The sequence below is a fragment of the Rhinichthys klamathensis genome, unplaced genomic scaffold (genome assembly GCF_029890125.1).
Source record: "Rhinichthys klamathensis goyatoka isolate OS25496 unplaced genomic scaffold, OSU_Roscu_1.1 h1tg000272l_1, whole genome shotgun sequence".
Classification (NCBI taxonomy): domain Eukaryota; kingdom Metazoa; phylum Chordata; class Actinopteri; order Cypriniformes; family Leuciscidae; genus Rhinichthys; species Rhinichthys klamathensis.
The window spans coordinates 371031-387421 of NW_026606792.1; the positions used below are offsets into that span (position 1 = coordinate 371031).

At 41.4% G+C, this 16391-nt stretch overlaps 1 protein-coding gene across 2 annotated transcripts in view; it reads right to left on the bottom strand.

The window, feature by feature from the left end:
* LOC130102432 (gastrula zinc finger protein XlCGF8.2DB-like) overlaps window positions 1–16391 on the bottom strand; it is a 221028-nt gene that overhangs the window by 88990 nt on the left and 115647 nt on the right. Inside the window, exons 1-2 of one of the 2 annotated variants that reach the window (XM_056268457.1) lie at window positions 6921–6981; window positions 6121–6253 (exon numbers count right to left, since the gene is read on the bottom strand). In XM_056268457.1, coding sequence (XP_056124432.1) covers window positions 6121–6205 — 85 coding nt within the window. In that variant the 5' untranslated portion in view covers window positions 6206–6253; window positions 6921–6981. Of the gene's footprint in view, window positions 1–6120; window positions 6254–6920; window positions 6982–16391 lie in introns of those variants that run through there. The other variant, XM_056268460.1, reaches the window with a different exon arrangement.

Below are 16391 nucleotides of genomic sequence, written 5' to 3' on the forward strand. Positions count from 1 at the left end.
CTACATGGTTTGATGCTGATGCTGGTATTATTGTAAAGATGAAAAATAAGGGATTTCATTACTTGGAATAAAGTCATACTTGTCATGGGACTTGAACTACATCAAAAAAAAGCAGTCAACTTATCATTAAAGCAGTTTTTCACGTTGAGCTATCACATAGCGACAAAATATGAGGTTATTGATGTACAAAACATTCAAAAGTCTTTATTTCATTATGGGAAGTGTTGGACTCATGTTTCGATGAAGACGTTTGCTTTAAAAAAGCAAATACATTTTGTTTTACTATTGTCAGGAATTTGAAGGCAAAATATTGTGACACAGACATCTGAACTCCGAATCTGCTTTGTAAAATGTAAGTGCTGAAACCCATAGAAAACAGGAATTCATTCGTGCATGGCTGTAAAGAAAAACGAATAAATAAACATATAAAGCTACATGCATGCAAGACAACAGAAAACAGACGAATGTCTAAACTTTATCTAAACCTGTGTTATTGATGCCAAACAGCTCATCAATAACTGGCTTTTAGGTTTTTGAAAAATGTTTGTAAAACCTAGCCTGGGAAAACCCAGACAACTTCCGGCAAATTTAGATTTGCTCTGAAAGTTAGTCTGGCAAAGAGCTCATTCAAGCCCATTTCCAATCCGTCGAAATCGAGGCACCAATCAGAAACGTTGGGGCGGGCTTTACACGATGACGACAGCGCTGGGATTTTGAAGCAGATTTTGTAGCCTACATTACAAAGATGGATGCCGCCGTCGAACATCCCTCGTTCCAATCAGCTATCGCGTCTGTTTTAAGCGATTTGAACGTTTCCTTTTTGTTAAAAAACGAGCAAAGAACAACACTCGTAGATGTGTCTCCGCCGCTCTGCATACATCATCTCCTTCATCGCTCTGATTGGTTTTAGGTCTATCCGTGACGTCCGTTGGTGACGCCCCTCTGGAAATGATTTGTCTATGACGCTTTGCCAGACCATAACTCAGTTACAACTGAGAATGGTCTGGTTTTAACCAGGCTATGTAAACCTGGTACTTGTACATAAATGCCCTTTGCATTGCACACGCAAAAAAATATCCATTTCATAGCACAAGACTGTTTTATGATTTTTTAAAACGTTCAATATAATACATACACTATAACCATTAAATTCAGGAACACTGAATAAACTTCTTTATCTACTAGGTGATGTATGAAGTGAAGTAGCTATTGTTGTGTAATATTTGGGGAAGCAGCATGCATTTGGACGAGAAAATGAAATATCAGGCAATTCCGTTGGTTCGTGTGTCCAGTCAGATAATGTCCAGACAATACGGCTCAGTTTTTCTATGTATCTTGCAGGGCTCGAGACTAACGGCGTCCTATCGTCCTGGGGACGATAGAAAATGTGTTTAGGACGAACAGAAATATTCTCCAGGACGCCTACAGGACGAAAGATATTTTTGTCTGTGTGTTCATTTATTTCTAGCCTATGGGCTAACTTACTTAGAAAATGTCAAAATTAACCGACCAAGTGCTGACTACAACGGAGCGCGTCTTCTCATGCTATATAGCCTAACGTTACTATCACTGGCCGGCTACTCACCCGGAGACTTGTTCCGCGGTACATCTATCAAATGGCTTAATGACATCGTAAATATGTTGCGCTGGTTAAACAACAGATATTCAACGAATAAAAACTAGACAAAAATGTTAGATAGTGACGATTTGGGAAGCGATCCAGTCATAACTGATGTTCTGCGTGTAGATGCGCACATTTGTAACGTGCTGATCTACCCAGCGGGAAGTAACGTTAAAATATGTAAACGTCTGGGAGAATGAGTAGAGCAGAGATATATATATATATATATGAATAAGAGTGACGACGCAAAAAATAGCTCTATTCGGTTTTCTGTGCGCACACACACGACCGAAGCGTGCAGCCATGCACATAGACGCCCATACAGCGCGCGTGGACTGATTGAGCTCTCTTTCGTGTCTGAGTGGACAAATACACATGCACAACATTATGTCTAAATGTCCGTTTTGGAGAGTATTCATGTAAACTATGTTGGTTATGTCTTAAACAGTTGTGAGAGAATCGGATGTGCATCAGTGCAATTGTATCCGCATGTCATTAGACATGATCCGACGTCTTAAAGTGACCGTGCGTAATAAACCTAATGCGGTCCGTGTCCTTAATATTGATCAAGCAACAAAAGAAAAAGAGAAAAGCATTCACTGCTCGTTAATAGCTTTAATGTTATATTTAATATAATTAGTTCATACAAATAACTATGTCTGCTGCTTGAAAGAATAAAGAATTATGTATGCAAGTAGTTATAAAGAATGCATATATCATTAATTGAAAAGAAGACTGTTCTATTTTAGGAAAAGTGGTTTTATTTAATTTTAAGATATTTTAAGCAGTTAAATCTGTATCTGTATTGCATGTTCAAACTTTAAAATCATTCATATTAACAGGTTAATAGATGTTTTTTCCAGCACGAAGATCTCAGTACAAAGACTGAGATGGAGACAGAATTTCCCCCAAATTCTGTGTTCTAGGGAAGTCATATTACACTTTTTAAAGCTCTTTCTCTTAACACGTTTCCAGATGATCAGCTATGACACATTACCACTTTGAGATATTTAGTCACCAGTATGTATTTGTTATTGTTTAATCCAACCAACTCAAAAACGTTTTGAGCTGTGTATTTTTCTCTTAATTTTCGTAGCCTATATGTAAAAAAAAAAAAAAAAAAAATATTCTGCATGAACTATAGATCATAATAACAAAGTACAGAAACAACAGTTTTATTTTGGGACGGTTGACATTCACTTTAGGACGGTTCAAATTGGTTTTCAGGACGGTTCCAGGACGGAGGTGAAAAAAGTTAGTCTGGAGCCCTGGTATCTTGCTCTGTCGACCGGCAGAAGTGATTCTACGTAGGCCATACTGGGTTAATACCATGCTTTTTCAGAGAGGGGGAAAGGATTGTTTTTCACACCACCTTGCGAAAGAGAACTCACACTACGTTGATGACGCTGTGGGGAATGATATACCAACCCACCATGCTGAGGGGAGTGCATGCTAATTATGGCTGAGACATAAACATCAGAAATGGCAGTTTCAACCTGAAATGCCAAACCACTCCACCTTCGTGTCACATACAGGCTGTCAGTCACATTATTCCCTACGGCCACTGCCCAAGCTATAAGCCTCAAAGAGGCCTCCGAAACAATGAAGGCCAACCAAGGACGATAAAAAACTTGGAACCAACAGGTTCCATGGAAGGGGTTCCTTTAAGGGAATATGGCCAGGGGGTCCTAAAGGAGTCCCGTCCAGTCACTTTCTGGGGGGGTCAAAGTCAACCCCACATGCCACCAGAGAGGCTGACCTGGTCTCATTTACTGACTTGCCAACAACCTGTCTGTTTCCTAAACAGAGTCTCTCACATTATCTGCCTCATTAGTGGAGGCACATTATAGGGAGAACTGCAATAGTGGCAGTAGTCACTCGCAGACCGGATCATAGAGACGGGCATCCTGGAGAGTAGAACTCAGCATATAGGGCTGATCTAGGCCTGCAGCTATAGGGCTGATCTAACAGAGGCCTTGAGACAGTCCTTTGACCTTCCAACCAGTTTTTGGGAGCTTAGTATTCATACAGAGCGAACCACAGGAACGGAAGACTCACAGGAGCTGGGGAATTATGGTCAGAAAGGAACAGTTCGTCAAGCCTGCTGTTAACTGCTCCTTTCCCCAACCGCTCCCACGGCAGCTGAAGCCTCGCTGAAGTGCGTTCAATAACACTCAACAACTCTACATTCATGGAGGGTGTGAGGGAACTCTGGGGAGATTCTGAAGGGCAGAGCTCAAGGCCAGACAAGAGCAGAGTTTTCTTAGTGGAAATCGCTCACAGCTTGCACAACCAGGTCTCTCAAGAGCTGATCATGCATGCTCTTTGTCCAAACAGTAAATGCACAAGTTGTGTGTGTCTCGGGTGTCAGAAACCTGAGACACGGATCCACACATTTCTTAAAATGTTTGTCAATTTTCTTTACCATTAGCCCAAATCAAACAAGACAGTGCCTGAAGACGAAAAGAGGATGACATGTTCTCTAGCCCCCACTTTTATACTTCCGGGTCGCACTAGTAGTGACGTCATAGGCTTTCGCTGGTCAATAACGATTGCCGTGATTGTATAAGCTTTCAGACACCGGTTCACGCGGAGGCGTTCTCCATAGCGTCATCGACGCAGTGCGAGTTTGATTTCGAAAGGGAACAGAAATTTTAAAGGTGGGGATGTTCTGATATGATTTATATATATATATATATACACTCACCGGCCACTTTATTAGGTACACCTGTCCAACTGCTCGTTAACACTTAATTTCTAAGCAGCCAATCACATGGCGGCAACTCAGTGTATTTAGGCATGTAGACATGGTCAAGACAATCTCCTGCAGTTCAAACCGAGCATCAGTATGGGGAAGAAAGTTGATTTGAGTGACTTTGAACGTGGCATGATTGTTGGTGCCAGAAGGGCTGGTCTGAGTATTTCAGAAACTGCTAATCTACTGGGATTTTCACGCACAACCATCTCTAGGGTTTACAGAGAATGGTCCGAAAAAGAAAAAAGATCCAGTGAGCGGCAGTTCTGTGGGCGGAAATGCCTTGTTGATGCCAGAGGTCAGAGGAGAATGGCCAGACTGGTTCGAGCTGATAGAAGGGCAACAGTGACTGAAATAACCACTCGTTACAACCGAGGTATGCAGCAAAGCATTTGTGAAGCCACAACACGCACAACCTTGAGGCGGATGGGCTACAACAGCAGAAGACTCCACCGGGTACCACTCATCTCCACTACAAATAGGAAAAAGAGGCTACAATTTGCAAGAGCTCACCAAAATTGAACAGTTGAAGACTGGAAAAATGTTGCCTGGTCTGATGAGTCTCGATTTCTGTTGAGACATTCAGATGTTAGAGTCAGAATTTGGCGTAAACAGAATGAGAACATGGAACCATCATGCCTTGTTACCACTGTGCAGGCTGGTGGTGGTGGTGTAATGGTGTGGGGGATGTTTTCCTGGCACACTTTAGGCCCCTTAGTGCCAATTGGGCATCGTTTAAATGCCACGGCCTACCTGAGCATTGTTTCTGACCATGTCCATCCCTTTATGGCCACCATGTACCCATCCTCTGATGGCTACTTCCACCATGTCACAAAGCTCTAATCATTTCAAATTGGTTTCTTGAACATGACAATGAGTTCACTGTACTAAAATGGCCTCCACAGTCACCAGATCTCAACCCAATAGAGCATCTTTGGGATGTGGTGGAACGGGAGATTCGCATCATGGATGTGCAGCCGACAAATCTGCGGCAACTGTGTGATGCCATCATGTCAATATGGACCAAACTCCCTGAGGAATGCTTCCAGCACCTTGTTGAATCTATGCCACGAAGAATTGAGGCAGTTCTGAAGGCAAAAGGGGGTCCAACCCGTTACTAGCATGGGGTACCTAATAAAGTGGCCGGTGAGTGTATATATATATATATATATATATATATTAAACTCCAATGGCCAAAAGTCTTTATAAAAAAATTAAATCTATTTCCTTACAAATAAATAAAATAATGGCTAAATAATGCAAACAAATAAATGGACCACACAAATATAAATAATAAAAATGGATTTGTCATGGATAAATAAAATGGAATAGCCTCCGACAATAATGACTAATTTGAATTAAACCACCATATAGTTTAGGAAAATAATACAAGAAAAAAGTGTTAATTATTATTAATAATGCATCAATGTTTTTTGTTTTTGAAAAAGAAACATCTAACATTATATATTACGGTTTCAAATAGCATCATTCCTGTTTGAGTTGCGCTAAAGCGCTGAATGCACACCGGGAAACTGAAGCGCTTTATTAACAGGTTAATAAACTCATGAAATGCATCTTATGAGATTAATCAGATATTTACCAAATAAACATAACATTACAACTTATATCTGCACTGCACAAAATGACGCGAATGCACAAGTGAACTTGAACTAAGTTACGTGCTGGTCAGAATGTTTAACTTCATTTCTGTAGATCATTTTAATAAGGACTGAATGAAACTAACCTGTTTGTTCCTCAGTATCTTCATGTTTCACGCTGAACACTTCTTCAATCTTTATGTCTTCACTCTCCTGTTTAATCAACGCCATCTTTATAATAGTGTCACGTGGATCTCAGATGTTTCTCCTGGAGTTTTCCTGTGTGTTTGGACAATTTGTCATGTTTAAGATGAGAATAATTAACAGAAAGAAAAATAAATCCACAGTAAATCTCTGTGTGTGTCTCAATAAGCTGTAGTTCAGTAGTTCAGTGCACTGGTGAGGGAGTCAGTCAGAGAGAGAGTTCATGGATTTAAATCGACTTATTAGCCAAAAATCAATCAAAACAAGCACTACAAAATAATAAAATAACAAATTATACAGACACTTCATATTTAATAATTTGTACATTTAACAGATTACGTTGTCGTTCAAACATAATAATAATATTTTTGTTTTCGTCTTATTTTTACACTGTTTTGAGCGGCAGGATTCGTCATCGCGCGGTGATTCAAGCGCTTTGAATCAGTGAATCATTTGGCAAAGCATTAGATTCAATTGACTCCATTTCTCCATCACCACTTTCCAAAACCCGAATTCGTGTTTACGATAAACTGATACACGATATAGTGTGCGAAATGAGACGCGACTTTTCTGTTACTTGCATGTGAATATGCTTTACTCACAAAAAAATGAATATTGTTACATTAAGCATACTATACATATTATTTTACTAAGATATGTTAAATAATACATGGTCTCTGGTAAAAAAACGACCAAATCGATGTGTATCGATTTAAACAGTTTAAATGCAAAACCCACAAACCTTTCTTCAGCCTAATCATAACAGTTGCAAGAGCACGGCGCAGCTTTATGATGTCATACCGCCATACCAAAATAAAAGTCCTGTTCAATCTGCTGTCCAATATCCATAGAAATATATAATATATGTCATGGAAATTCATGGTTAAATATATATTATGTGATGAAAAAGATTAAGAATTACTAATTGTTAAAAAGACTGAATGAGTTCTTAAATCACAGTTCATATGTGTGAGCATTAAAAATGCATATATCTTCCACAATAATCAGTAGAAAATAACAAAAAAAAAAAAATAAATAATAATAAATTAATAAAAATGTAATGGTTAATGTTAATGCTAATAAAGTATTGACACAAAATTAATTATTCTGCATGTCACCTGGTCGTTGTGGTTCCCTGTGTTTGTCTTTTCTGGTGTTCTATAATACACATCTTTATCTTTGTCTGTGACAGATCTCCATCCTGTTAAGCATTTACAATGATTTCATAAAGTCAGCAATAAATAAAGTGTCAATGAAAATTTATTGAAGCGTCAATACTATGAGATAAAAAAAAGTTTTTCTTTAAAAACAGTAAGTACAATTCATACATATTTGAGAGGTCTTTTGTCTTGATAAAGGTTTAATTTGATTGATAAACCTTATTTATTTTATAACAATAAAATGTCAGTTTATGATAAACTTTATTATACTTCGTTTTGTCTTTTATTTAGGCAGAATCTCACATATTAGTTGTGCTACATACTCTTTTGCTTGTGTTTTATTACGTCATCATCAACTGTCAAAGTTTAATTCCAATACTGAACGCCAAGTACAGAGTGTGCATGAAAGCGCCCGGATGTGTTCTTGATATCGAGGATCATCAGAAGCAGACTTGAGAGAGAATCGAACCGTTAGAAATCATTTGATTACACTTTCTGTACCTGAATACCTGAAAATCATAAAACACTTATTTCAATCTATCATCTATTTGTTGCAATTGCTTATTTTTCATTTGTTGTGTGTGTGTTTACTTGTCTTTAATAATGCTTGAAGTTAGTTTTAGTATAAGTTAGGTTAGTTGCTTTTCTATGGTATTTTAAACCACAGTCAAATGTTCCTAGTGTAACTGTTCTTTAGCCTGTTTTATTCATGATATTCAGCTACAACTAAATGTTCCAAGACTAAATGTGACTGATATCTAAAGTTTTTTTTTGTTTTTTTTACCTTATTGGAATCTAAATTAGGAATCGATAAGTAGAATCGGATTCGGAATTGTTAAAATTCAACGATGCCCAACCCTAGACATCCAATTACCACATGTTCCCAGAGGAAAACGACTGAAAACCAGCGCTGGGAGAGTGAGAGAGCAGTCCAAGCGAATGCGAGTGGATTCAGACCGTTCTCCAAAGCGCTTCACTCATTCATAATTTAGAACATAATTTTAGCGTTGAAAATATGTGCGCTGTTCAGTTACACCAGCAGCTCTCAAAGTGTGGGGCGCCCCACTGGTGGGGGATAGAGACGTGGCCGGGGATAGAGGCGCGCCAAACGGGGGACATTCCCCTTTTTATGCCTTTATATCTTTATTCGTTCATGGCGAGTCTTCATCGTCAACTTCATCTTTGCAGCGACACAGAAAACACCAGTTTATTAATTAACAATTGAATGTTTCCTTGCTATTTTTTACACATTAATAATCATTACTTTTGCCAGTTCTTTGTGGGAAGCTTTATGCGTGCGGTCGTGCGCTTGAGGGCGGCTTTATAACGCTCATTATCCTGTCTAGCCTATTTAAGTAATTAAATCAATATAAAGGGGCGATTCGTCCACTAATGGCTTAAATGAACAACTACTAGTCAGGGGGTGCTGATGCTATGACGGGCGCTACTGTGGGTAGCAGGCTAGTGTGAACAATAACACAACATGGATCAATTTGTGACACGGATTTTAAAAGTTGTCGAGCCAGCGCCAGCAGAGAGACACAAACCAGACAGGCCTAATCAACCAAAAAGCCAACCGAAAAGAAAATATGATGACGGGTATCTTGCTCTTGGATTCACGGCGGCGGTGGGGGGGGCAGAGGAGAGACCGATGTGTGTTCTGTCTTCAACCGCTAGCAGCAGACAGTATGAGACCCAACACATTAAGAAGACACCTAGAGAACACACCCCAGTCACGTCAATAAGCCACTTGATTTATTTTCTTTAAACTGGCCTACCTCAGCGATGTGTTTGGCTAGCTGAATGAATTAAATCTTCAGCTTCAAGGCAAAGACAAGCACCTCCCTCACCTGGCAGACGAGATCACTGCATTCTCCCGAAAGCTTGAGGTATGGGGCAGGCGCTCGATCAGCAAAACAGAGACGTCTTTGAGAACCTGAGTGAAGTTGCTGAAACCACTGATCCTGGAGCCACCACAGTGATCCCATGTATCAAGCAGCACATCTCTTCCCTGGAGGATTGCTTCAACAATACTTCCCGAACAACAGTGCTCAGTATGCCTGGGTTATGCATCCATTCAAAGCAGCAGGTTGGTATTTTGACATTTTATTGAATATTATACTCATATATGCATCTTATTTATGTTGTATGCTACTTACTAACTGGAATGGATTGTTGTCAAACAGATTTCGTTGTGTTTATTATGCAATGACAAATAAAGTATTTATATTTCTGTCTGGTGCACCTGCTGATTTTAGGTGTGCTGAGGAGGACCCGTTTATTGAGATGACATCTGACTCCACACCTGAGGCTCAGCTTTAAAGCTCAGACTCTTAGGCCACATTCTCACAAGGCCGGGTATTAAGAGAAACGAATATTCCCCCCCCCCCCTCCGCTTTCAATAATAACATCGTGCACACAACATCGTTTTCAAAAAAAGTTGTCATTTACATCAACCCGCATAAATACGCCGTCGAGCGCCATCATAACTCTGCCAAACTGGGCGCTCACATGACGCTCAGCATTTTCTGGCGCATAATGTGACGTTTGAGAACCTAAAACCCCGTCTCTCCCAGTTATAACCGGCGTTATCAGAAATCACCACTTTGGCCGGAGTTGTTAGAAAGAATCGTTTTCTGTGATAAAAACGGGGTTTTCGTGTAAATGAGAGGCCAAACCGCAGGGAGATATCTGCGTCTTCCCTTCGTGTAAACGGGGCATTAGTGAATTCTGGTTTGGAGTGGCGAGGGAGTAGCAGAGAGCTGTGTGCATTCTTCTTCCCTTTGCCACATCATATCTCTGTGAGATGGGCTTTCCAGCTGTTGCTTCACTGAAAACTAAGTACAGATCTCAGCTGAACATTGAGCATGACTTGAGAGTGGCAGTATCAAGCCTGCAAACCTGCTTTGAGAAACTGTGCAATGCAAAACAGGCTCACTGCAGCCACTAATGCAGGGATAAATAGACCTGTCGTGCCAAATGGATTTCTCTTCTTTTCTTTTTTTAACAGATTGCAAAGTGGCACTTTTATTTCTTTTCTATTTTTGAATTTCATGCAAGTAATGACACAGCTGCACTTTTATTTAATTATTCTTTAACTTGCTGTTATTTGATGTAGATAGTTTGGATTTAGATGCAGCTTGTTACCATACTGATACTCTTTGTAACATGTTAAGCTTGTTGCGTATTTCATTAGCATTGTGTTGGGCGATGGGGGGAGGTGGGGCAGGTGTCCAGAGTGGGGAATGACCAAAAAAGTTTGAGAACCACTCCCATAGAAACATGAAAAATATCATTTACAAATACTAAAGCAGCAAATTTTGTGAAACACATTTGTCACTGCCAATATAAATATTGTCACGATGCTGCGTGAGGCAAGTTCAAAAGAGTTCACGAAGGCAAGCAAATCCAAATAATAGCAGTATATTCCAGAAGAAGACAGGAACACGCACACATACGAGTGATACAAACAACACCGGACCACAGACAGAGCACAAGCAGGAACTAAATACACAGAGATAATTAACAAATGACTAACAGCTGTGATGAAGGTGATTGGTGTCCATGGTGACTGATCAGTGGCGGGAAACACAGACAGGGAAACACATGTGAGGAGTGAAACTGTGACATAACGCCCCCTCTCGGTAGGTGCGACCTCGCGCCGTAAGAGAAGAATAGAGGGAGGGATGGAGGGGGTCTAGAAAGTGGGCGAGCAGAGCCGCAGGCAAGGAGCCAGGAGATGGCGAAGGGATGGTGAAGGGATGGCCAAGGGTAGGCAACGTAGGCAGAGGAAGCTGGAGGAGGTTCGGGCGGAGGACGGATGACAGGGAGGAGACAGAACTGAAGGGTCCAGGGTGGTGCAGATCATGGTGAGAGCCAGTGAAGGGCCTTGGGCAGGGGCGTGACGGAAGGTGCCCAGGCCACAGCCAGAGTGGTGCCCCACGGCGGCGTTGATGGAGGGAGGAGCCATGGAGGAATAGAGATGAGGGCCGCAATGGGGGTGACCGGAGGCGACGACGGCGAGGATGGAGTCCACCGCGCAGCCGTTGAGTCGAGGAAGTGGAAAGATGGTGAAGATCCTGGTGACCGCGACGGAGCCGCGGCGACGACCTCCCGAGAGTGAGGTGGGGATCCGGAGGTCTGAGGGCGAGTCTGAACGACCGAGGGCGGAGGTGTAGCCTGAGGTAGGGCGGAGCAAGCCTTAGCAGAAGGGGTGGAGAACCAGAGAGCAGCGGACGGTTCGCAAGTCCGTGGTGGAGGTGAAGCGATGTCTGACCTCGGTGGAGCCGACGTGCCGAGGGAGTCCAGCGAGACCGAATGGCCGATGGTCCACGCCGAGGTCGAGGGTGGAAGGAGCGCAGGTTCGGGAGCCAGGGCGACAGGTCGAGGCAGAGTGTAGCGCACCGAGGCTGCAGGCGGAGCTACAGGCTCCTCTTGTTCAGGAGAAGATGGCTCCCGACAGGTCCGAGGTGGTACCCCGCTACAGAGAGGCAGAGGTGGTACCGAAGGACTGAAGGGTGACAGAGATGACTGGGTGGTACAGATGGTTGGAGACTGGGGAAGAGACTGGAGTCCAATGCAGAAACCTAAAAAAAATAAAGTGTTCGGGATACCTTGGAGAGGAGGTGGGAGAGGGAGGTTGGGCGGGGCTAATGAGACAGGCAGATGATTGACAGGATCGGGATTGACAAGTTCAGGCAACAGAACAGGGGCTAGACAAAACTCCTCTCCAAAATCAAAATGTGTACCAGCCAGAGACACACTCTCAGTAGCGGAGGAGTGGGCGGGGCTCACTTCCAAACCCTCGAAGTCCACCAGTACTCCCTCAGCGATGGATGGCTCGGCCGGCTCACACACCTGGTCAGGTGCACGTTGCTCGGGCTCCATGGCGATGTGACCCTCGGTCGCTCTTATCGCCGCGGTCTCCGTCGCGCTACCTGCGGTGGGCTCATGTCGACAGTCCTCGCCGTCGGGGTGGTTATGGCTGGGCACTGGATGGGGAGTGGGGCTGGCGGCATCCTCGACGGTGAACGCAGATCCGCAGGACGCCAGCACCCACTCCACATATGACGTGAAGCTCCCTTGAAGAATCTCCCCGGACAACTGTGCGCGTGTGGCAGCGTTGAGTCCGACTTGCAGGAATGTGCACAGGCAGTCGTCCGGGAAGGTGGTCTGATGGGCGAGATCCAAAAACACTTCCAAGTGTTCCTCGAGGGAGCGTTCTCCCTGCTCAAGGCACATGAGTCTTACTGCTGGGAAGTCCATGGTGATAAGCAGGGGTGAAAACGGAACAAAAACACTGAACACGAAAACGGGGAAAACAAAGGAAAATGTACAAACGCGTTCTTAGTTTGGTCCGGTATTCTGTCACGATGCTGCGTGTAGTGATGGCAGTGTGACGCTGAAGCTTCGATACGTGCTTCGAAACCCTGAACTACAAACCTAGAGAACCACTGCTTCAAAGCTTGCTTTGGTGCGAAAAAAATCATGTGACATATGACGTCCGAAGCAGCAAGTGCTTCATTGCCTGAATGAATCATCTGACTGGTTTGCGGTCCAATCAGGTGATTCACTGGAACGGCGCGTCTCGATTCTGACAGGTGATAGGTTGAAACAGTTTTGAGCGCCTTTTAGTCTTTATAACCACTCTAAACAATGTACAATTGTACAATGTACAAAACCATCAAAATGTGTACCCTCATCTGTTTAATCTTGCAAAAAAATAATTATGTTCGCCAGCATCATCTGTTCCTTGTGAGCGAGTGTTTTCTAAGTCTGGAGAGGTTGTGAGCAAAAAAAGAAACCGACTCAGTCCAAAAACTGTTGAAAAAATAATGTACCTCAATAAAAATCTTTGAGTGTTCCCCATCCCAAAAATCACCCCCTGCCATAGTTACACAAGCACACCCAACCTATGCCATATTTTCCCAGCACTCTCTCCTAAATAACACAAAACATACATTTATCAATTTTTATTTGTAAATAGAACATTATGCTCAGCATTAGCGTGTGCATCAAAGAGTTTTCAAAGGAAATATAGTTAAAAATCCAAGGGTGATCTTAGCAAAGATGCTTCAGAACTAAAGTAGTTTCTCCAATACTGCTCACTGATTAATTTGACTGCAGCCTTGCTTTTCGCCAGGAGAGGTCGCTGCAACTGAAGCTTCGAGTAATGAACCCATTTTCGAAATTTTTTGATGTAGTATGCTGCTAGTTTTTTAAATAATTCATTGGAATGTCATTATTTTCTTATTATCGCATGTTATTGTATGTACTGTGTTGTGTGTGATCGAAGTTGTGTACTGGCCGTGTCATGCTGTCCAAGACAAATTTCCCAGGAATGGGACAGTAATATATTGGCCACAGCTGTAGAGCACACAACTCATCAGGTACTGGTGGAATACAACAGAAACTGAAAAGGATATTTAACTGGAAGTAACTCAGTTGTGATCTTGCAGAGAGTAAGAGCAAAGACGAGGAAACATGAAGGACATGAACATCCAGATAAACAATACACTGGAAGTCTCAAATTGGTCATGAAGAGTCTTTCTTTTGTCTTACTCGTACAGTTTTACAGGGTAATACAATGAAGAGTGCAAGAGAAACAGGTAATTTAGCTCAAAGGGAATTATTAATTAATTTAAAGGGAATTTTGAAAGAATCACTTATTTACGGTCCAGTGTTCATTTTACTATCAGCTCTGCAGTGGATATACACTGAACAAAATTATAAACGCAACCCTTTTGTTTTTGCCCCCATTTTTCATGAGCTGATCTCAAAGATCTAAGACTTTTTCTACAGTAAGTACAAAACATCAGCTTGTTGAACACATTTGTTTTGTTTTATTTGGACATTCATACCATATGATACTCGTCAAATGCTGTTGAAGTTTAAAACATGTATGTCAATGTCGTATGTAACTTTAGAGACGGCCTCTACTGAACTTCCAATGTCAAGCCAACTTTATGCCCGTATTTTACTAAAAAATGTTTAGCATTAAACTTTGAGCGTTACGTTCATATTCGGAGTCCCTCTGACGATGGGATCAAACACACAAACGCAAGTAGCCTCCAGATTCTAGCTGAACTGGTGCGTTGATATGAAGATTAATAACCCTGCCTAAGAAGCGATAGCAGGGTTAAATGAATGATTAATGGCTCGTTCAGGTCATGTCTTATAATGTGCATATATTGATAGAAACTTGGGATTTCATAATTTCACTCTCTTAAAACTCACTTTCTTTCTGCAACGTGTATGAATGTGGTAGATATTAGTTTCTGTTAGAATAATCAATAGTCTTAATGAGTAAATAGTACTTTCACTATAGTTCTGATATTAATATCCGCTACAGAGCGATGTTACGAACCGTTCAACTGAGCACTAGACGAGTCATTTGTTAAGCCGTAAAATAAGTCACTTTTTCAAAATTCCCTAGAAATGAATTAATAATTTATTTTGGTTAAATTTACCCGTTTCCCTTACAATGAATCGAGTTCTATGTAAAAGTAAATCTTTTAGCACAGATTTAAGTTCATGTAGTTCATGTAGTTCATGTACCACAGGTATTTTTGAGGTCCCATTTCACCAGCTGAATTTGTCTCTCCAACTCTTCTTTGAGGCTATCCCTAGATTTCTGACAAAAACAGAGAGAGAAAGCAATACATTTCCCTTTTATTTAAACATTTTGTTACCTTCCACGGAGACTGGGGATTATTTGCAGATCCGCTGTTAATTTAATGACCTCTGCTAGGGGTAAGCTGTGTTTTAGGGTGTCCTAGGGTTGAGTATGTGGGCTGGAATAACTTGACAAGTCGACATAATTTGCTTGAATGGCATCCCTCCTAGTAATTTTACAAACATTAATTTGGTATAGCAAAAATTGTAATCAGAGGACAATCTGGGTCTCTCATGGCGAATGGGACGCATCTTACAACACAACATTGCAATGCTCACTCACACAGTTTCACTATTGACCGCATTTGATGCATTTTTACTTGCAATCCAATAATGATATTTTGATAAATCTGTGTGTTTTGAGTCATTACATGCATCATGTGCAGTTCCTTGGAGCCATTTTCAGTACAGTTAAGGTCAATGAAATCATTATATGACAAGATAGGCAGTAAAATGTATCAGTTCAGGAAAGAAATACTTCACTTACTTTACACCTTTTACAAGGCTCTAATATCCCCTTTGGTCAGTGTAGAGAAGAGAGTGAGTTTTTCCTCTGACATTGGATGCTGTGTTACAGCCTAGGCTCGAGGCAAAGAAATAATGGACACGCATGTGTACAACAAAATCTTTCAAATTATTTATTTATTTTTCCTCTTTATGTAGCCGATTATCTGAAAGGCTTCAGGGATGGGCATATCACAAAATCACAAACAAAACCCAGGTCTAATGCTTTGTTTAGAAACGGACATAATTCTTAACACGATTAAAAACTAAATCCAATAAACTCCTCTCCCTCCCTCAAACAACGGAGAGATGAAACTGTAATCCAAGAATAAATGGCTCCCAATCCTCTACAAACCCATCTTTATTTCTAAAAGCACTTTTAAAACCACAATGTGGACCAAAGTGCAGTTCAATAAAATATAAAAGGAAACAGAAAAACATATATAGGCTACCAAATAACCACAGACCAACAACAAGAAACAATTTACAGAGCATTTTCAAATGCTGAAGAAAAATGAAAGAAAGGGCAGAGAGAGAGAGAGAGAGAGAGAGAGAGAGCGAGAGAGAGAGAGAGGGCGAGAGAAGAGTGAGAGTGAGAGAGAGGGCGAGAGAAGAGTGAGAGTGAGAGAGATAGAGAGAGAGTGAGAGAGAGAGAGATATAGAGAGAGAGATCGAGAGAGAGAGAGAGTGAGAGAGAGAGATATAGAAAGAGAGAGAGAGAGAGAGAGAGAGAGAGAAGAGCACAACCACCACGATACATATAGGGATATAATATGCGGTGTACATTAATGGTTTAGACAAGAATTAATCAGTGTAATATAGAGGACTTTTAGTATTCTCATTTTTATAAGCAATTCCTTCAGTTTCCTCTACAC